The sequence below is a fragment of the Siphateles boraxobius genome, unplaced genomic scaffold (assembly GCF_051911475.1).
Source record: "Siphateles boraxobius isolate OS27281-9 unplaced genomic scaffold, OSU_SipBor_1 27, whole genome shotgun sequence".
In the NCBI taxonomy this organism is placed as follows: Eukaryota; Metazoa; Chordata; class Actinopteri; order Cypriniformes; family Leuciscidae; genus Siphateles; species Siphateles boraxobius.
Window position 1 is genome coordinate 172,928 of NW_027508887.1, and position 22,073 is coordinate 195,000.

Sequence of the window (22,073 nt, forward strand, 5' to 3'; positions counted from 1 at the left end):
ACATGAACTAAAAATTAACACTTCCACAGCATTTATTAATCTTACTCAATGTTAATTTCAACCTTTACAAATCCAAAGTTGTATTTGTTAACATTAGTTGTGAACTAACATGAACAAACAAAAGTTTTACTAACATTAACAAATATAAACAATATCACAAAAAATACAATGAGACTTAAATTAGATTAAAGTGTTTTAATTACTTTTTATGTAACATTTACTTTAAAGTGAGTTTTCACTAAAGAACATTGTGTGAAGTGGATCTTCAGACTCAAACACATGTGATATGACACATTACTGTTTATTTCATACATCAAAAAATCAAGCATGATTTTCATTATTGTACAAAGCTTTAACAGATTTGTGGTTTCTTAAGTCTGATAAATAATTTCGTGTGCGCACAATGACCTGAGCGGAGAGAGGAGAAATGTATGAGACGTTTGACAGGTTTGTGTGTTCAGGGTTTATTAATAATGAAGTGAACTTCAGAACAGCATCTACTGAAAAACTGTTTATGAACTGATCATCAAACACGGAGCAAACGAGGAGAACTGCTGTTTCTGCAGTCAATAACTCTCATGGGTTTATTTATCTACAGTCGCACACAGAAAGAGTCGGAACATGTTGATATTTATGAAAACCAGAATTCATTTGTAATGTGGAAGGCTTCTGTATTCTGTGGCGAACCTCATGAAACATGTCATATTCACCCTGAAGAAGTTATATTTTGCATGAATAAAGCCTGTTTTTATGTTTTTATACATCATTGCACTGCCTTTAATTACTTTAATTGCCTTTTTTACTTACACTACCATCAAAAGTTTGGAGTCAACACACAAAATGTGTTGTTTTTGTAAGAAGCCTCTTCTTTTCAACAAGGCTGCATGTATTTAATCAAAAATACAGTAAAAACTGTGAAATATTATTACAATTTGAAGCAGCTGTTGTGAATATTAAGTAAAGTGTAATTTATTCCTGTAATCAAAGCTGAATTTACTCAATTACTCCAGTCTTCAGTGTCACATGGTCCTTCAGAAATCAGTATAATATGATAACTTTATTTTGTTTTTTTGTTTAAACAGTGTATACTAGTCAAAAAGTTTGTCAAATTCATATTGTATTAATCAAAGATGCATTTTTTTTATCATAATTGACAGTAAAGACATTTATAATGTTACAAAAGATTTCTATTCCAAATAAATGCTGTTCAAAGAATCCTGAAAAATAAAATATATCAGTTTCCATACAAATCTGAAGCAGCACGACAGTTTTCAACACTGATAATAATCATTAATGTTTCTTGATCATCAAATCATCGCATTATAGTGGTTTCTGAAGGATCATGTGACACTGAAGACTGAAGTAATGAAAAGCTTTGATCACAGGAATAAATTACACTTTAAAATATATTCACGTCAGCTGTTTTACATTGTAGTAATATTTCACAATATTTACTGTATTTTTGATCAAATAAATGCAACCTTGATGAGCATAAGAGACTTCTTTCACAAACATTAAAAATCGTCAAAACCCCAAACTTGCGAACGGTAGTGTATATCAATAAAATTTGGAAAAACTCATTATTTTCCTGCAGTACAGTAAGCCATCAAGAAAAATCACAGTCACAGGAAACATAAGCGTAATTATCATAAAGACGGTCGCAATGCCAAAAAAACAATGGTCTTAAAATAGGCTAATTTTATTCATACAAAAGAAATAAAAGAGAGAAACAGGTCTTGGATTTTGATGTGTTCAGTGCATTTAAGCCAGAAATATACCTCTATACATGTTCTGTAAATCAGACTGGTTATAATAATGAACAAACACAGCCGAGTCCTTGAGGAAATCCCAGTTGCAGCGGGAGATCAGGAGAGATGTCCCACACCGGCCGTCACGCAGCGAACGCGCTGTAACGACTATAACCTGCTCGTGTTTAGTGTCAGTATCCCACAGTGCTTTGCGATCTGTACCCCTGGCCTCGCTCGACCTCTCCTTCGTGACCCGGCGCTCAGTGAGGTTTGGGCACGTGACCGTCCACGTAGAAGTTCCTGGTGACCTTGGGCAGCGTGAGCTCGATGCCGTCCAGCTCCGGCGTGAGGATGATCTGGCAGCCGAGACGAGAGTTCTCCTGCAGCAGCGGAGCCATGTCCAACATATCGTCCTCCCTGCGGACACACACACACGCACGCACGCACGCACGCACGCACACACACACAGACACACACGCACGCACACACACGCACACACACGCGCACACACAAGCACGCACACACAGACACACACGCACGCACACACACGCACACACGCACACACACACGCACACACACACGCACACACGCACACACGCACACACACACACACACACACGCACACACACACGCACGCACGCACGCACACGCTCGTTACATGAGTGATGATGAAAGCAATTATGTAACGATTCTGGATAAATTGAGACTCATGATTTTTGTTTAAAATAGAGATCATGATTCTCACACGATTCTGAACAGACATATAAACTAAATAACTTGTAATTTATTAAAGGGGTCATCGGATGCAAAATTCACTTTTATATGGTGTTTGCATATATATGGTGTTTGTCTTTGCAGTGTGCGGACACAACCACCATACAATGAAAAAAATCCATTCACTCCTTTTTTTTAATCCTCAAAAAGTCTAAACACTCAATAATCAAGCCGTTTGGATTTCTGAGCAATATGATGTCATAATGCTCATGCCCCGCCCACAACCGCTGACAGACTGTCCCGTATAAGCATATTTCCCGTATTAGCATATTTCCCGTATTAGCATATTTCCCGTATTAGCATATTTCCCGTATTAGCATATTTCCCGTATTAGCATATTTCCCGTATTAGCATATTTCCCGTATTAGCATATTTCCTGTATTAGCATATTTCCTGTATTAGCATATTTCCCGTATTAGCATATTTCCCGTATTAGCATATTTCCCGTATTAGCATATATTCCCCGTATTAGCATATTTCCGCCCTCACCCATGGAAGAGGGGGGGGCAGTTACTCATTATCATTTAAAGAGACATGTGAACAGAGCTGTTTTTGAGGAGGTATTGAGGAATTTTAACCAAAGTGTGTTACAAACTTTACATGAAGACCCTGAAGAATCACACCAACTTGTGGAAAATGGGCATCCGATGACCCCTTTAAAGGTTATTGCAGGATGTTGATTGCTGCAGTCTATTTAAAAAATGTCTAATTGATTAAAAAAAATTATTTTGTATTGAAAATTGGTTCGAATAAGTGATTCACTCATAAGGACTTCACTTGTTTTATTACTAAATGAATCAGTGTTTTTGAACGAATCTCTCGAATGAATGAATGAATGAACCAACGAATCTCTTGAAATGAATAAATTAATTTCTTACTCATAAAAGGGATGAAAAAGTTAACTTCATTTCTTTCATTACTGGGTAAATCTGCCATTTTTATCTTGTTGACTGCGTTTAAGTCCAATTTTTAATGCCCTTCCCTCGCTTACTTCCCCGCATCTCCTTCACTCAGATGTACGTCATTGGTTTTGTTGCACGTAAGGCTTGCAATGTATTTAATAATAAATAAATAAATCCTTGTGAATTTTTTTTATGCATTGGTCTGTATGTATGTTTGATCTGTTGAAGAAACTGTAAAAAATTACACACATAAAAATTATAATACAATAAACAATAATTGTGTAAAACAGCCAGCTTAAGGTAGTTACATGTATTATGTGGTTAAATGTCAAAGTAACTCAAATGTCAAAGTTTTAATTTGCTGTGACGTCACAATCGTGTTGCATTGTGGTCTCTGGATCTGCCTGAAGTGTACATATGAGTAGACTTTGTCAATATCGAGGGTTGGAGGGTCAGTCCAGATAATCTTCCCTCGTCCACTTGAAGAAGTTGAACACACTTTTAAAATAGCGGCATTCCCCCGAAGGAAAGTGCTTAGGAAATTTTGCGAGTGTATGTCTAAAAGTGGAGTTAAACGCAGCCTTGAATAAATGATTCAATGACTTCACTTGTTTGATCACAGTTTTTCGAACGAATCTCTTGAATGAATGATGCAATGACTGACTCAAAGACTTCAGTCGTGTTCGACTTGAAGAAATCGGTGTATGATATTAAAGTACCACAAGAGAGCAAACGGCTCCGTACGCCATAAACCGATCGATCTGCGCAACGCCGCTTCAAGTCGAACACACCTTTCACTTGCTTTATCACTGGATGAATCAGCGTATTTGAACGAATCTCTTGAATGATTGATTCAATGACTCACTCGACAAATACACTTTTTAACAGTCACTTGTCGCCACCTACTGGTGTAACGACGTAATTGATACAGTCTTTGTCGGAAACTTTCAAAATGTGATTTTCTCAATTTTGATCACTACAGTAGACATCAGTGCTTATATCCGGACTATAAACTTATAATCCCAGTATTTCTGTGATAATTTGAATTATTGTATAATTATTGTACTTAACCGAACAATTGTTATGTAGGAAGATTGCATTAGGGGTGTGCAATATTGACAAAAAATTATATCCAAATATTTTCTGTGATTTTCTCGATAACGATTATTAGACGATATTTGCTGAGTGTGTTTATTGTGTTGGTGTGTCGTGGACAACCGACTCCTAAACTTTTTGATATTCTTCATACTCTGTGGTGGTCAGTCCACAGCAGTGACACAAATTATTTTTTCCAATATGTTTCAATTGATTTTTACCTTCATAAAGCCATTTTTTAAACCTAATTATAGGCATGCATCATCTTGTGTCAATTTCATAAATTTAATCAAATTCAGTTATAAAAATAAGACACAATAGGGCTGTTACCAATCAAATGAAATGGGTATCAACAAAATTCATCTTTGCAATATTGAATATTGACATTTAAAATGATTTAAAACAAGAAAAGATACTTTAAATGTGAAATTGAAACCACCAGTAGGTGGCAGCAAGTCACTGTTAATGAGCAAATCCTTGAGATTCAACCGATTCATTCAGGAACGAAGCATTTGAGTCATTGAATCATTCATTCAACTGATTCATTCATGGCTTTTTGAACTATTTTCATTGGCGAAACAGAGCAAAAACAGGCAATGTTGTGTCTAAAATGTAGGTTCTTGTTTATTAAACTTGTAGGAAATCAATATCACATTTGCTATCATGCTGATATTTGAAGAAAAACTGCACTCTTGTGATATTTATTACTAAATGATTTAATTTAGACTCTACTCCTAATTTAATCTAAACTCCTATCATCACGAGAGATTTTTAAAACACAGGTCAAGAAATTTTTATGGAACAAGGTGAATATTTATTGATAAATTGGAGAGTTTTTGCAGCGTTTTTTATTTTTTATGTGATGTTCTTTTTACCCCTACAGTATGTCTTTTTAGTCTGGTTTGTTTGCTTGTTTCTTGTCTATTGTTTCCTGTGTGTAACACCAAGCACCGTGCTGGAAGTAAGTATTTTACTTTAGCATGTTATCCTTTGGATTACTGTCTTTTTATCGTCTTGATCCAGAAATAAATAAATAAATAAATCAATCAATCAAAATGCACACCTGCACTAGTCTAATCTACAAGACTACATGCATGCACTCTCTGGGTGTGTGTGAGGACTAGGCTATACCCGATAACGTCAAATCGCACATCGCTAAAACAACAATTACAATATTATCGCAGATGATATACATCACACACCCCAAGATTGCATGGGTGTTTGAATAGAGATCGCAATCTTTTGACGATTAATCGTGCAGCTCTACCATTACGCGTTGTGTTCTACTTGCCTTTCTTCAGGATCTGGAAGTTTATCGCAGAATTCTCTGTTCACGTACACGTGACACGTCGAGCAGGCCAGAGACGCCTCACAGGCCCCTGAGAACAGACACCGGAAAACAAGATCTTCATTATATGTCAAATTCAAAAAAAGATCAATAAAAATAAACTAATAAAACAAAATGGTACAAATAAAGTACAGCACATGCAAAACAACTGTGGTAACCGTTACAAGTGAAAGGAGACAATGACAAAGATATATCGCTTTCTTCCTCTATGAATATATGATTGACCTGAAGAATGAAAGCTGTTTCATATACTTGGATATTTATGAGCATTATCACACTCATAGTCATGTGACATGGCTCTATAACTATATCATATGGGCTGCAGCTTTCATTTTGTGTGAAAAATGGTTTTATCAGTTTGAGCTAAGTTAGGTACTCCTCAATAAAATATAGTGACTCAAAATGTGCTCAAGCATTTGGTTGAGAAGTCAGTTAAAGGGTTAAAATCAAACACTAATTTCACATAAATAGTCTTTCAATAACTCAAGCACTTTTCAAGTACCTTATTATAAATATGTGATGTATTGAATATGGGAATATGGGTTTTCAAGGGATTTCAAGCACCTTGCACCTAAAAAAACTGAATACAGTATTTGGTGATAATATTGCACAATGGAAGATTTATAAGCAATTTAAAAGGTTGGCCAAGGATTTTCAGCACAGAACAACTATAAATAAGGCTTTTTTAGATGACCTGCAGTCAAATGTCTATCACAAATGCAAACCAATGTCAAAATCAAACCTACGCTCTTGCATATTATGAATATGAACCTCAAAGACAGAGTGTAGATGTTTGAAGTCACCTTCGAGATCTACGCCATGCTTGTGCGCCAGGTACAGAACATTATCGCCAACTTTCGCCTTGACTGGAATCCTCTGTCCAGACCGGTCGATATACACAACATTAACACTAGAGTAAAGGATCAAATTAATACAGTCAGTCCAGCAGCGCATTTGTGAGTGTGTCGACACAGCAGGGTGTGTAAACTCACACATCCTCGAGTCTGTCCTCCTCGGGTGAGCTGCTGTCTTCACTCTGACACACACCTGACGCACACAAACAAACACAGTTACGCAAACTACGAATACGCCATCAGCGGCTGAAGTGTGTATGTGTGAAGGACGCACCGATGCTGGTCTGAAGGTGCCTGTTGGGAGCTGAAAACCCGTCGACCGCTCGCCCAACAACGGCTCCCGTACACACCTTTAACCGGTGAAGCGGGCAGATGCTGCAGTCCGGAGAAACTCGGACAAACCGCTGAGTGAAACTCACGCCCGCCCGGACCGCTGCGGACGCCGCCATGACACTGTTTTGATCACGTGACATGAGCTGGCCAATAGCAACGAGGCGTGATGACGCGAGGTGATAAAGTCACGATGTTTTTTGGAAGTTGAGATGGAATTACGACACAAATAAACATATTAAATAATTATTGTTATTATTGTAATTATTGTTTTCATGTAAATGGACATTGATATAATTAAGAACTACTTTGAAAAAAACATACACTTGTAGCCACGCTGTATCAAATTTATAATTTTAGATCATCTTTTTATTTCTCTCTTTTTCGAAATAATCATTTAGTATTTTATTTTCCTCTATTAGCTGCAGAATTACATATTTCGAATGATAATTTATTATTTCATATGCATAGAATAACATTTGGCAGATATTTCAATATTTTCTGAAAGAGGTAATTAAGAAGAAAATAGAACTGGTTTTCTTTTGGTTTAGTGAGTCTCCTAAATAATTTCGATATAATTCCTATTTTAGGGTAAAAGTTCTCACTCTCTTCTCTTCTGCATCTACTCTGTGTGCTAATCTAGTTTTTACTATAAATGTTGAGTTTTATGATGTTTATTTCTCATTTAGGGCTATAAACCGCTTTAGATAAAAATGTCTACTAAATGAATAAATCTAAATGCAGTAAATAATATTAAATCGAAATTAAATACTATTGAAGATATTTGCAAGTATAAAAAATGCATTTTTGTTTAACTCATTGATGTATTTATTTAAATTTTACTATGAAACTCTATATGATTTTTTTCTTTGTTCATAGTTAATTGTCAGCAAAAAAAAAAAATATAATAATTTTTACAATGAAACAGAAGTCCAAATGTGGGCGGGGCTTGATTTTATCCGTGAGGAATTGATTGGATGGTTGTGGTTTGCTATTGGCTGATCTCGTGTGAGTGACAGAAGAGAAGAGATGCTGCTAAAGGAAGTTATTCTGATTCAAGATTATTAAAACAATAATGGTGTGCACCGATAAATCAATTATAATAAACTGCAATATTCCATAAAAAACAAGAATTGTCAATTTTTATTTCCCAGTCACTTTAATAGTTTACAAGTGTTATTCTAGTGTTAATTACAGCATCCTCCACCAGAGGGCGCCAAACGTGTGAATGAAAGAGTGAAACCGATTTTCATCTTTATTAATGCTTTATAAACCTCGGGTTTAATGTTCCCCATCTCACGAGCTCTTTATTATGGAAGCTTGTTTCCGCCACTAAATAAATAAATAATAATTGCGACTTTTTATCTCACAATTCTGACTTTTTTCTCACAATTGCGAGTTTACATCTCGCAATTCTCACTTTATTTCAAAGAATTGCGAGATATAAAGTCAGAATTATGAGATATAAAGTCGCAATTGCGTGTTATAAAGTCAGAATTGAAGTGAACGGCGCCTTGTGGTGCCTTTGGAGAACATGTAATTGTAAATGTTAAAAAAAAAAGTTATATTAGAGTATAAAGGTATACAACAATTGCCTTTTAATGTGGATATTTTTACATGTTCTAAATTATATACTAAGCTTGTATTTCCTATCTATAACTTATCTTGACGTTCAGTGTTTGTTCAATTACTAATACTGTAAATGTGCAGGTATTCTGTACTTATACATTTAGTTAATTTAACAGAAATTTACTGTAAACTTGCTATTATTAAGTACTTAATTAGAGATTGGTCAAACTTGTGAAATTGGATCTGTAAAAATTAAAACTGTAATTTTATACAAACATTTGTATTTGAATTGATGTATTTATTTCATTTTTATACATAATTTCATTGTTATTTTACACAGGAAAACTATATTAAAAGAAGATTACGGTAGATAGACAGGATTATAATAAAATAACTTTATAAAACCCTGAATTTACCATTTAACCTGAAAGTTAAATGTCTTTTTAATAATCTTTTTAAACATCATTTATCAGTTTTTGCACAGTTTAATAAGCCATTATCAACAGTAATATACTGTAATTTAATAAATTTTGACTGTCTTTTTAATGTAATTTGACATAATTTATCCGTTTTTCCACGGTTTAATAAGCCATTATCAACAGTAATATACTGTAATTTAATTTAATCAATTTTGACTGTAAAGTAAAATCTGTATTTTTACGGTTTTTGCATGTAATTTTGAGAAATTGTTATTTGCTGTAATTTAACGGAATCCGTCTGGAAACTTTGCAGCCACAGATTTACCGTTTTTTTACGGGATTTTTTTTTACAGTGATTGCCTATATATAAGGCCTATATATAAATAAACAAAATAATAAACCATTCGATAGAATATTTTAGCTAAATACATCAAACAATGAGGCAGGGTAATTGTATTATTATGCGTGTGTGTGTGTGTGTGTGTGTGTGTGTGTGTGTGTGTGTGTGTGTGTGTGTGTGTGTGTGTGTGTGTGTGTGTGTGTGTGTCATATGCCATGATTTACACTAAAAACACATAGATTTACTTAACTTTACTTAATTATAATAAACAAATGATAAATGTTCAATTATTAATACATAAAAACATACCAGATTTCTGTGGTTTATAGATAAAGCTAATTAAGCAATATCACACGAGCAAGAGTGAAAAAACAGCGAGATCACAATAGTCAAAGACGCGGATCTAATGCTTGATGAAACAGTGAAGACGGATGAGAGAACAGTGTGTGAAACGTGTGTTAGCTTGTAGAAATGATCCCTTGATTGCGAAGACAATGAAGCCGCAGAAGAAGATCCGGTGTCAAAACATGGAAAGACCTCAATTGTATGGGAGTATTTCGGTTTTAAACCCTATGAAGGAACTCAATAAAAAATGTAAAACCTGTACAAAAGTACAGGTCATAATAAGCAATCCAATGCTTTCTTAAAGGTGCAATGTGTAAAGATTTTGAGTATCTATTAACAGAAATGCAATATGACATCCATAACTATGTGTTCAGTGGTGTATAAAGAACTTACTTAATAAACCGTAATGTTTTTATTACCTTAGAATGAGACATTTATATCTACATAACCGCGGGAATCCCCTTCTATGAAGGTCGACATATTGTGACGTCATGTTTCTACCGTAGCCGAACGCGAACAAACAGCGCTACAGAGCGCGTTTCGTCACTACCTTGAAAGAGAAGCAGCAGAAAGCTAGAAGCTAGCCATAAACACCGTGAGTAGTGACGTTTCCCTTGTCAGTGGTGTAAAATATGTAGTTGGATTGTTTCATGTAACTTAGTTCTGCTCCCTCGCTGTGTTATGGCTTTGCTATGTGAGGATAAATGTGCTGGTTACGTTCGTGAGACAGCTGATTAGCACTCTTGTCATTGACCGTAAAACAGTAACGTTACAGGAATCACCAACCCGTCGATCGCGGTCGACAAGTTGATCTTGGAAGCATTTTAAGTCGATCACGAAGAGTTTTCAAAATCAGAGAAAAAAGCCCATTGTGTGTAGTAAGTGGTGTGTAGGGGATGCGGAGGCGCATGCGCTGTACAATCATGCCATTTTTGCCGCGCGCACCTTTGGGCTCATGCGGACGCGTCGAGTTTAAACAAGGCTTTACGCTTTAACCAGCTCAGCCACAGTAACAGCTCATATTTACCCAGCTAAACTTTTACTACCCTGTTAGAAACAATATATAGTTGCATATAGTTTCATGTGGCTCTTCTCCCTCACTGTATTATGGGTTTGCTAGTATGTGGGGGGAAATGTGCTGGTTACGTTCGTGAGACAATCAGCTGATTACTATTATATTATATATTAAGAGCCTTGATCCTCACCTGACTATGGCTTTGTAAACTTTATCCATGATGTGGTTTATAATGGACTGTGGTACAGAAACAGTGACAATGTTACACACTCTTGGCTTACTCTGGTTATTCTCTGCTGTCTCAGACGACCATATGTTTGTCCCATGTTAGCCACCGTAGCTTCTTCGGAAGGGAGGCGTGAGCATAGACATCATATAGATAGACGCCCTATCGACCGCTACTGCCTATTGTCGCGGACGAGCCGTGGGGCCGCCATCTTAAACCGGTCACCCGCTCCGCTCAGTGTAATCTGTTTTACAGGTGCAATGAGCTGCCAGCGCATTTAATTAATCATATCTCACTGAATACCGAACTGATTTTCACGCGGGTTTTTTTGCTGCAAAGGTCATACACGTAGCTTCGATACAGGACACATTGAATATTTTACTCACAAAATACAAACAATAGTACGGTAATGTTAAATGTTAAATGTTACTTGTGTAAAGTAGTCCCCGAGTGATGGTCCGCCGATTTGAGCAGGAATATGCTGCACAGTGCTCTGGTATCTACTGCTGCTATGCAACGCAAATAGGAGTAGCCTATGACCGGTTTAAGATGGCGGCCGCATTTCTTGCGCCACAGCGGCCAATAGGGCATTTAGTCTCTATGATGTCTATGGGGGTGAGCGGTGGGCTGAGCCATTAGTGCCACTCACAGCCGAACCGCTAGATGTCGCTAAAAATCACACACTGCACCTTTAAAGGGACAGTTTAATAATAACTTTAAAGTGTAACTAAACACTAAAACAACTTTTTTTAGTTAACGATCTGTAAGAATGGAGCTTCATAAATGCTGTTCATTGATTCCAGTACACTTTTTTACATTTGGGTTTACAATGTTTTAATTCTACAATATATGGTATAAAAACGTCTGAGTGCTGCCCTCTTCAGGATGAACGGTGTCTACTGCAGTTGAATTTTCCTACTGGATGTTTGCGGTGGTTCGTGACGCAGCGGTTGTTGGTGACGTAGGCAGGTTCCATACAAAGAGATGCATCTCTGGTGCACGCCCCCCTCCGCAGGGCTCCGCCCACTTTTCCAGCATTTTTCAAATATTGCCAGTGGGTGGAGTCAGGCTCTGACCAGCGGTTTAGTTACCCTTTAATAATAACTACGGCTGTACTGATATTTAAACGAACCGAAAAACCGCGATACAAAACCCACTATACGTATCACGGATCTCTCATGGCAAAAAAAAAAGTTCAATTTACATGTTTCATACAATGTGTGGTGTTGATTATTGTATCTAAAAAATGAATAGCATCTGAATTTAGGCTAAAAGTCTAGGCTCTGTTGTTAACCTTTATAGTTTACAACATTAGCAGATCTTTTTTATTTTAATCCTTGCGAAACCTTTAATTGTAATTGAATTAATTTAAAAACAAAGACACAATTTTTTCATTAAACCACTGTTTAAAAAACAACAAAAAAAAACCTAAACTAAACCGAACCGAGACGTCAAAACCGTGCGAAGAACCGAACCGTCAGTTCTGTGTATCGTTACACCCCTAATAATAACTTTATTTATATAGCACTTTATTTATTTATCTATTTTTTATTTTGTTTATTTGTCTCGAACAATCAGCAAAACAAATTTTTAAAACCACAAAATACAACACAAACAATCAAAATTTAACAACAAAAACATTATAAAAAAAAAGTATGGACCAAACAAGTGACTCCCCTCACAATTTTTTTTTACAAATTAATTAAAACATTATTTTGTATGTTTATTAAAATGATAGTGTGCGGAACCGCTTCTTTCTGACTGACGGCATTTTGTACGATAAAATCATTAAGGATTGCATAACAAAAAATAACACTTTATTTTAAGGTGTCCTTGTTACAGTATAATTATACATTTAAGTGAGTAATATTAATTAATTACATGTATCCTATTTACTGTAGGCTATAGTTACGATTCCAATTAGGTTTGGTTTAGGGTTACTTGCATGTAATTATGCAAAATTTTAGTAATTACTATATAAACTACATGTAGTGTGCATAACAAGGACACTGTAAAAAAAAAGTGTTACCAAAAAATGATACACTTGTAACCATATTGTATCAAGATATCTAACATAATCTTTTTATTTATGTTTTGGGTTTTTCTAAAGAATTATTTGGTGTTTTATTGTCCTCTACTAGCTACTAATTCTGTTTATATTAGCTGCAGAATTACACCTTTCGACTGATCTTTTATTAATATCATTTATTATTTCATAATATACATAATAACATTTGGCAAATCTTTCAATATTTTTTTGTCAATGAAACTGATTTCCTTTGGTTTAGTGAGTCTCTTAAATAATTTCTATATAATTCCATAATATTTTTTCACTCTCTTCTTTTATGCATCTTCTCTGTGTACTAATCTTTTACTATACATGTTTAGTTTTATGACTAATTGTTTACGATGTTCCTAATTTAAAACTATAAATCGCTTTAGATAAAAGCGTCTGTTAACGGAATAAATCTGAACGAAGGCTAATAAAATACATTAAATACATTTGAATAATTGGTTCAGGTTTGAAATTCATTATCTTTTAGTATAGGCTATATGTAGTCTAATATCATAGTAGGCCTAGCCTATATATTTCCCAGTATTTAAAAAAAAATGCCTTGCCTTGAAACATGTAAGCCTAAACTTAAACATCTGCACTTTTGCTATCAAAGAAAATCTATGTTTAAATACATAGATATGTAGGCTACCCTGTAATTTTTAAAAATAAAATAGTTTGTATTGGTACACAATTAGCCTATTACAAAAAGTTATCCTACACGTGTTTTTTCTAAATTGCTCTCAAATGTAAGATTGTTGTGGCATAATAGTAGAATAAGTACTAAATAAGTTCTATAATACTTACAGTATAAATATGTTTTAATTATCCTGGTTGTTACATGTTGTTCCATAATTCTTACATGCAAGTACTTCATAGGTAGGCAACACTGTAATTACCGAAGGTTACGCTGTAAATTCGCCTTAATTACGCAGTACTTTCCGGGCTGTAATCTAAAGCGTTACCTATTTTTAATATGAAATACTACGATTTTCTCTGTTTTCTTTGTTCATAATAGTAACATAGTGCATTTACAGCATCGTCCGCCAGAGGGCGCCAAACACCAAATATGTGATTAAAAGAGCGGGAAACAGATTTTCATATACAACACTATTTATTAATGCATTCACTATGCTTTACTAAACGGGCCTTTTCTATTAAATAAACTCTAAATATCACACATTTGGCTGAGCTTGTTTTTGGTTTGGATTTTGTGAACTGGGGTTAAGACCAATCAGGGATGAGTTCCCTAATGAATATTCATGAGTCTTCCCCTACCATCCTGTGAAAAAAAATATCGCCCGCGGGCACCCCCTTCTATGAAGGTCGACATATTGTGACGTCATGTTTCTACCGTAGCCGACAGCGAACACTACCTTCGTCACTACCTTGAAAGAGAAGCAGCAGAAAGCTAGAAGCTAGCCATAAACACCGTGAGTAGTGACGTTTCCCTTGTCAGTGGTGTAAAATATGTAGTTGGATTGTTTCATGTAACTTAGTTCTTCTCCCTCGCTGTGTTATGGCTTTGCTATTATGTGGGGGGAAATGTGCTGGTTACGTTCGTGAGACAATCAGCTGATTACTATTATTATATTATATATTAAGACCCTTGATCCCCACCTGACTATGGCTTTGTAAACTTTATCCATGGTGTGGTTTATAATGGACTGTGGTACAGAAACAGTGACAATGTTACACACTCTTGGCTTACTCTGGTTATTCTCTGCTGTCTCAGACGACCATATGTTTGTCCCATGTTAGCCACCGTAGCTTCTTCGGAAGGGAGGCGTGAGCATAGACATCATATAGATAGACGCCCTATCTACCGCTACTGCCTATTGGCGCGGACGAGCCGTGGGTCCGCCATCTTAAACCGGTCACCCGCTCCGCTCAGTGTAATCTGTTTTACAGGTGCAATGAGCCGCCAGCGCATTTAATTAAGCATATCTCACTGAATACCGTACTGATTTTCACGCGGTTTTTTTTTGCTTTAAAGGTCATACACGTAGCTACGATACAGGACACATTGAATATTTTACTCACAAAATACAACCAATAGTACGGTAATGTTAAATGTTACTTGTGAAAAGTAGTCCCCGAGTGATGGTCCGCCGATTTGAGCAGGAATATGCTGCACAGTGCTCTGGCATCTACTGCTGCTATGCAACGCAAATAGGAGTAGCCTATGACCGGTTTAAGATGGCGGCCGCATTTCTTGCGCCACAGCGGCCAATAGGGCATTTAGTCTCTATATGATGTCTATGGGGGTGAGCGGTGGGTTGAGCCATTAGTGCCACTCACAGCCGAACCGCTAGATGTCGCTAAAAATCACACACTGCACCTTTAAAGGGACAGTTTAATAATAACTTTAAACGGTAACTAAACACTAAAACAACTTTTTTTAGTTAACGATCTGTAAGAATGGAGCTTCGTAAATGCTGTTCATTGATTCCAGTACACTTTTTGACATTTGGGTTTACAATGTTTTAATTCTACAATATATGGTATAAAAACGTCTGAGTGCTGCCCTCTTCAGGTTGAACGGTGGCTACTGCAGTTGAATTTTCCTATTGGATGTTTGCGGTGGTTCGCGACGCAGAGGTTGTTGGTGACGTAGGCAGGTTCCATACAAAGAGATGCATCTCAGGTGCACGCCCCCCTCCGCAGGGCTCCGCCCACTTTTCCAGCATTTTTTAAATATTGCCAGTGGGTGGAGTCAGGCTCTGACCAGGGGTTTAGTTACCCTTTAATAATAACTACGGCTGTACTGATATTTAAACGAACCGAAAAACCGCGAAACAAAACCCACTATACGTATCACGGATCTCTCATGGCAAAAAAAAAAGTTCAATTTACATGTTTTCATACAATGTGTGGTGTTGATTATTGTATCTAAAAAATGAATAGCATCTGAATTTAGGCTAAAAGTCTAGGCTCTGTTGTTAACCTTTATAGTTTACAGCATTAGCAGATCTTTTTTATTTTAATCCTTGCGAAACCTTTAATTGTAATTGAATTAATTTAAAAACAAAGACACAATTTTTTCATTAAACCACTGTTTAAAAAACAACAACAAAAAAACCTAAACTAAACCGAACCGAGACGTCAAAACCGTGCGAAGAACCGAACCGTCAGTTCTGTGTATCGTTACACCCCTAATAATAACTTTATTTATATCGCACTTTATTTATTTATCTATTTTTTATTTTGTTTATTTGTCTCGAACAATCAGCAAAACAAATTTTTAAAACCACACAATACAACACAAACAATCAAAATTTAACAACAAAAACATTATAAAAAAAAATGGACCAAACAAGTGACTCCCCTCACAAATTTTTTTTTTACAAATTAATTAAAACATTATTTTGTATGTTTATTAAAATGCTAGTGTGCGGAACCGCTTCGTTCTGACTGACGGCATTTTGTACGATAAAATCATTAAGGATTGCATAGCAAAAGAATGGGTAACACTCTATTTTAAGGTGTCCTTGTTACAGTGTAATTATACATTTAAGTGAGTAATATTAATTAATTACATGTATCCTATTTACTGTAGGCTATAGTTACGATTCCAATTAGGTTTGGTTTAGGGTTACTTGCATGTAATTATGCAAAATTTTAGTAATTACTATAGAAACTACATGTAGTGTGCATAACAAGGACTGAAAAATAAAGAGTTACCAAAAAAATGATACACTTGTAACCATATTGTATCAAGATTTATCATTTATCTAACATAATCTTTTTATCTATGTTTTGGGTTTTTCTAAAGAATTATTTGGTGTTTTATTGTCCTCTACTAGCTATTAATTCTGTTTATATTAGCTGCAGAATTACACCTTTCGACTGATCATTTATTAATATCATTTATTATTTCATATACATAATAACATTTGGCAAATCTTTCAATATTTTTTGTCAATGAAACTGATTTCCTTTGGTTTAGTGAGTCTCTTAAATAATTTCTATATAATTCCATAATATTTTTTCACTCTCTTCTTTTCTGCATCTTCTCTGTGTACTAATCTTTTACTATACATGTTTAGTTTTATGACTAATTGTTTACGATGTTCCTAATTTAAAACTATAAATCGCTTTAGATAAAAGCGTCTGTTAAAGGAATAAATCTGAACGAAGGCTAATAAAATACATTAAATACATTTGAATAATTGATTCAGGTTTGAAATTCATTATCTTTTATTATAAGCTATATGTAGTCTAATATCATAGTAGGCCTAGCCTATATATTTCCCAGTATTTAAAAAAAAATGCCTTGCCTTGAAACATGTAAGCCTAAACTTAAACATCTGCACTTTTGCTATCAAAGAAAATCTATGTTTAAATACATAGATATGTAGGCTACCCTGTAATTTTTAAAAATAAAATAGTTTGTATTGGTACACAATTAGCCTATTACAAAAAGTTATCCTACACGTGTTTTTTCTAAATTGCTCTCAAATGTAAGATTGTTGTGGCATAATAGTAGAATAAGTACTAAATAAGTTCTATAATACTTACAGTATAAATATGTTTTAATTATCCTGGTTGTTACATGTTGTTCCATAATTCTTACATGCAAGTACTTCATAGGTAGGCAACACTGTAATTACCGAAGGTTACGCTGTAAATTCGCCTTAATTACGCAGTACTTTCCGGGCTGTAATCTAAAGCGTTACCTATTTTTAATATGAAATACTACGATTTTCTCTGTTTTCTTTGTTCATAATAGTAACATAGTGCATTTACAGCATCGTCCGCCAGAGGGCGCCAAACACCAAATATGTGATTAAAAGAGCGGGAAACAGATTTTCATATACAACACTATTTATTAATGCATTCACTATGCTTTACTAAACGGGCCTTTTCTATTAAATAAACTCTAAATATCACACATTTGGCTGAGCTTGTTTTTGGTTTGGATTTTGTGAACGTTTCTAATGGATAGGCTATGCCTATAATTTTATTTTGCGCTCGTGAATTGCCTTTTATGAATATAGGCCTATTTATATATTTTACGCACGTGAATTATAAGTTTCATGCATGTTTTTTGCGTGAATTAATGAGATTGATCTGGCTCCACAGATGGAGTCGTTTTAAAGCATTTGCAAAACCAAGTGCAATTTCAGGCGTAGCCTATAGCTATACATTGCAAACATCACAGACATCATGAATTTCCACTGATAATAACAGACCTGTGATAGGCCTTTTCTGGTTACACAGGAAAATCCCAAAGACATTCCAGACGTGCCTGGACAGATCATAATCAAAAATCATCTGAGCCGCTGAAACCAACCCACATAATCCATTTATAATCAGACTATAGCCTAGTCCAGTCCGGATAGAGAAGTCACATGTAGCCTAACCTTATCAGTCGGAATGTATTGGAAAGATCCGTTTTAAATTTCATTCCGATTGTAAGAGGAGCTTTAACCCGTTTCTAAACCGTCCAAAAGTAGGCCTACAGGAATATCACGTTTGAAAACTGGAATGTTCTGCGCATGTGCAATGATGTATAAATGGCGTGACAACGTATATGTAAGGAAAAAGGTTCTTAGGCTACTCAATAGGCTATTTTTGTCTTGTATTCCAGTAGCCTACTGATATCTACTCAGCAAACAAAAATATGTTCTTAGAACATTTAGCTAACATTTCCTTTAAAATATGAACATGTTAATCCTGGATGTTACTAAATGTTCAAAGTTTTTTAAATGTTTTAAAAATGTTTTTCCTTGGTTATGCAAACACTCCATTTTGCAAACATTATGAGAATGTCACTTTTGAATGTTCTCTGAACGTTATGAAACAAGCATTGCGTCCGAAATCGCACACTTCCCTACTATATAGTGTGCGAAAAACAGTATGCCAACAGAGTAGTATGTCCGAATTCATAGTATTCGAAAAAACGTAGGCGAAAAGTCCCCGACTACTTCTGATTAGACCCTGAAGTGTGAATACGATGGACACTTTACTATCCCATGAGGCCACGGAAGACGTTTTATGAATAAATGTGAAGCGACGCAACTGACCCTTAAAGATCACATGATGATGAAAACATGGCGGATGTAGTATGTCTGATGTACATTCATACTATATAGAACATACTTTTTTAACAGTCGCGAAGTAAGTTCAAATTCTAATGTAGTTTCTACTCAGACAGTACACGATTTCATACCCAACGATGTAACATTTAAAGAATTGTTAGACGAACATCCATCTGAAACTTTAAAGGAAAAAAAACTTAAAGTACTTTTTTCTAAACTCTTAACAGCAACACACCTACGTACATCATACAATTGGTATGTAAAAATAGTTCATTTTCTGGTCAAAATTACATTGGTTAAATAAATACAAACTCTACATTTCAAAATGCTAAAAACCTTTTTCTTCATATAGGCTACTAACTCTATCAAAACACAGCAAACCCGATTAAAAAATGATTCATTCTGTCAAAACATTAGCACTAGTTTTCTATTCAACATGAACATATAGTCAATCACAATGACAGTCAAAATACAACAGTTGATGGCATTATGAAAACCGCATTACTGACATGTTTCAGTTATACCTGCAGATTATATGAAATCTATTGTTTTTTTACAATTGAGTTTTCTTTTACTGTAAGTCATTCTACATTTTTGTTTGAGTGTTGGATGTGTGCATTCTTGGCAACATACTATCTAAAAGTGATTACTGAAATGAATGAAGTATTATCTAAAAGTCATTATTTTATAGAATGTACAATAGAAAAAAAATAGAAAGTAACAGAATTGCTCAGGGCAGCCACTGGTCAAATGGGTCACATGGCCTTTGGTTTTTCTCAGAAATTGTGAGATGTAAACTAAGGAATTGTGAGATACAATGTCACAACATATTAAAATGTTTTTTTTTTCCATTACAGAAATAAGCTTTCATAGGTTCTACATGAAAAATCATAAAGATGCACAATCCAGTACTCATTCTTCCTCCTCTCACTGCAAAATATGATTTCCTCACAGTATTTATGTCTTGTTTTCCAGTAAATAAATATCTAAACATTCTTAAATCAAGATAAATTAGTTGAGATGCATAATTACATTATTAATGTCAAGGTATTAAGTCTTTTATTCTGAAAAAAATGTGTCAAAATGAAGTGAGTTAAAACAAGATAAAAATATCTACTAATGGGGTCAGAAAAATAAACGTTAAAAAATATATCTACATTGACAGATATCGTTTCTTGTATTAAGCATAAACTCACTGCTGGTCACGCATGTAAGGTATGTTTTGTGAAGTAAGTGAAAATAAAGTAAATTCACACTGTGATTGATGACTGCATTAGTGACAACACATGTGGTTAACAAGTTGAATCACTGAAGATTAGAGGAACAATAAAAACAGAGAAAAGAAGAGATGAGCAGAAACACAACAACAACTGTCTTACAGCCTTAGAGGAAATCAACTGCAAATAAAATTAATATCTCACTAGAGGATGATTAAACAATCATATCAACGTATTACAAACCAGTTTGGCTTTATTTATTTCATATGGCACATGTACAAAGGTTTTTGGAATCATCATTATGATGATCAGTGTTCCCTTTAGTTGTGCACTGGGCCATTGACTCTAGTTGAATTAATTATCTTGCAGCAATTGTTGAAAGCGCATGCTATCACTATTTTCAACGATACATATCATGCTCCTGACCAAGGTTATTTTCGTAAATAAAAACTGAAACTAAGACTAAAACTATTGGTCAAATAGCATTTTCGTAGACTGAAATAAAATCGATTTCAACATGAAAAACTAAAACTAAACTAAACTAACAACAGTTACTGAAAAACTAACTGAAATAAAATAATAATCGTTTTTTCCATTCCACTGTGCTACTTTATTTTTTCAATGTAAACACACTAGACGGACCTTATATGCAAAACCAGCTGTACATTAATTCCAGGTAAGATTACTATCTCATGTGAAACTTAATTATAAACAACCGCACATATTAGACAAGATACCACACTGATCATGTCTAGCCCACAAATAGACGTACTTTTTCAGATTAAAAGTAAATTAATGTCATGAATTTGAGTATAACTGTGAGTATATGATATTAAAAGATACAATAGATAAAAAGCATAAATGGATCAATACAATGAAAAGGATTAACCATAAAAGATTAATCATAATAATTTCTTACACACCAAGTTTTCATCTTTAATATAAATTAGTTTGAATGAATAATTTTTACTTTTATACTTTTAAGCTGTATTGGTTCTGTGTTCAATCTCAAACAAGTATTTTAGTGTTATAGAGGTTTGCACAAGAGTTAACTGTAAACTGCAAACATATTAAAATAAAAACTCATTTAAAAATGCAAAACTATAATAACCTTGCTCCTGTCTGTAATGACTATCTGTGCACTTTCACAATCGGTGATTGACAGCTGGATTTTTGAGACAAGCGAGTTCCCAAATGTATTAAAAGTCTTTAAAAACAGCACCTTACAGTTTTTAACTTTCATTATCAATTTGTTATTAACTGTCCCATTGAAAGAAATGTTCTCATAAGTTTTTTGCAAACACTATGTTCAGATTGATCAATCATAATGATATTAAACAAATGGTGTCATTTTAAATCTAGCTCAGAACAACTGGACTGAACTAAAGTAGTTGATTAACTGTGTGTGTGTGTGTGTGTGTGTGTGTGTGTGTGTGTGTGTGTGTGTGTGTGTGTGTGTGTGTGTGTGTGTGTGTGTGTGTGTGTGTGTGTGTTTGAACAGGAAACCTTCACTATATTTCATCTGCTAGAGTGACAGGCGAATAATGTGTCTGACGCAGATATCAGCCGTCTCTCTCACCGCACACGGGCCGTTGAACGGATCCTCACGGGCGCTCGGTTATCTGATAACACACACACATTTCCTACACACACACACACACACACACACACATACACACACACACACACACACACACACACACACACACACACACACACACACACACACACAAATCCTACCCTTAAATATACCCATCACACATACATACACACACACACACACACAGACACACA

At 35.0% G+C, this 22,073-nt stretch overlaps 1 protein-coding gene across 2 annotated transcripts; it reads right to left on the minus strand.

Moving 5' to 3' along the window:
• Positions 1 to 180: 180 nt before the first annotated feature.
• On the minus strand, positions 181 to 7,191 carry fdx2 (ferredoxin 2). Of its 2 annotated transcripts, none has more exons than XM_077245558.1 (5): positions 6,996 to 7,191; positions 6,860 to 6,914; positions 6,671 to 6,777; positions 5,811 to 5,898; positions 181 to 2,165 (listed from the first exon to the last, which is right to left on the minus strand). In XM_077245558.1, the coding sequence occupies exons 1-5, from the start codon at positions 7,168 to 7,170 to the stop codon at positions 2,009 to 2,011; spliced, it is 582 nt and encodes a 193-aa protein (XP_077101673.1). In that variant the 5' UTR covers positions 7,171 to 7,191; the 3' UTR covers positions 181 to 2,008. The 2 variants fall into 2 exon arrangements, with proteins under 2 accessions (XP_077101673.1, XP_077101674.1); XM_077245559.1 differs by having other exon boundaries at positions 181 to 2,161; positions 5,807 to 5,898.
• Positions 7,192 to 22,073: the final 14,882 nt, after the last annotated feature.

What these genes read in the sequence shown, in the direction of transcription:
- fdx2 (XM_077245558.1), bottom strand. Translation starts at nt 7,170, where the DNA reads ATGGCGGCGTCCGCAGCGGTCCGGGCGGGCGTGAGTTTCACTCAGCGG. An exon ending in GCACCTTCAGACCAGCATCG is followed by an intron (nt 6,915 to 6,995) that starts GTGCGTCCTTCA and finishes TGTGTGCGTCAG; the next exon opens with GTGTGTGTCAGAGTGAAGAC. An exon ending in GCATGGCGTAGATCTCGAAG is followed by an intron (nt 5,899 to 6,670) that starts GTGACTTCAAAC and finishes GTCTGTTCTCAG; the next exon opens with GGGCCTGTGAGGCGTCTCTG.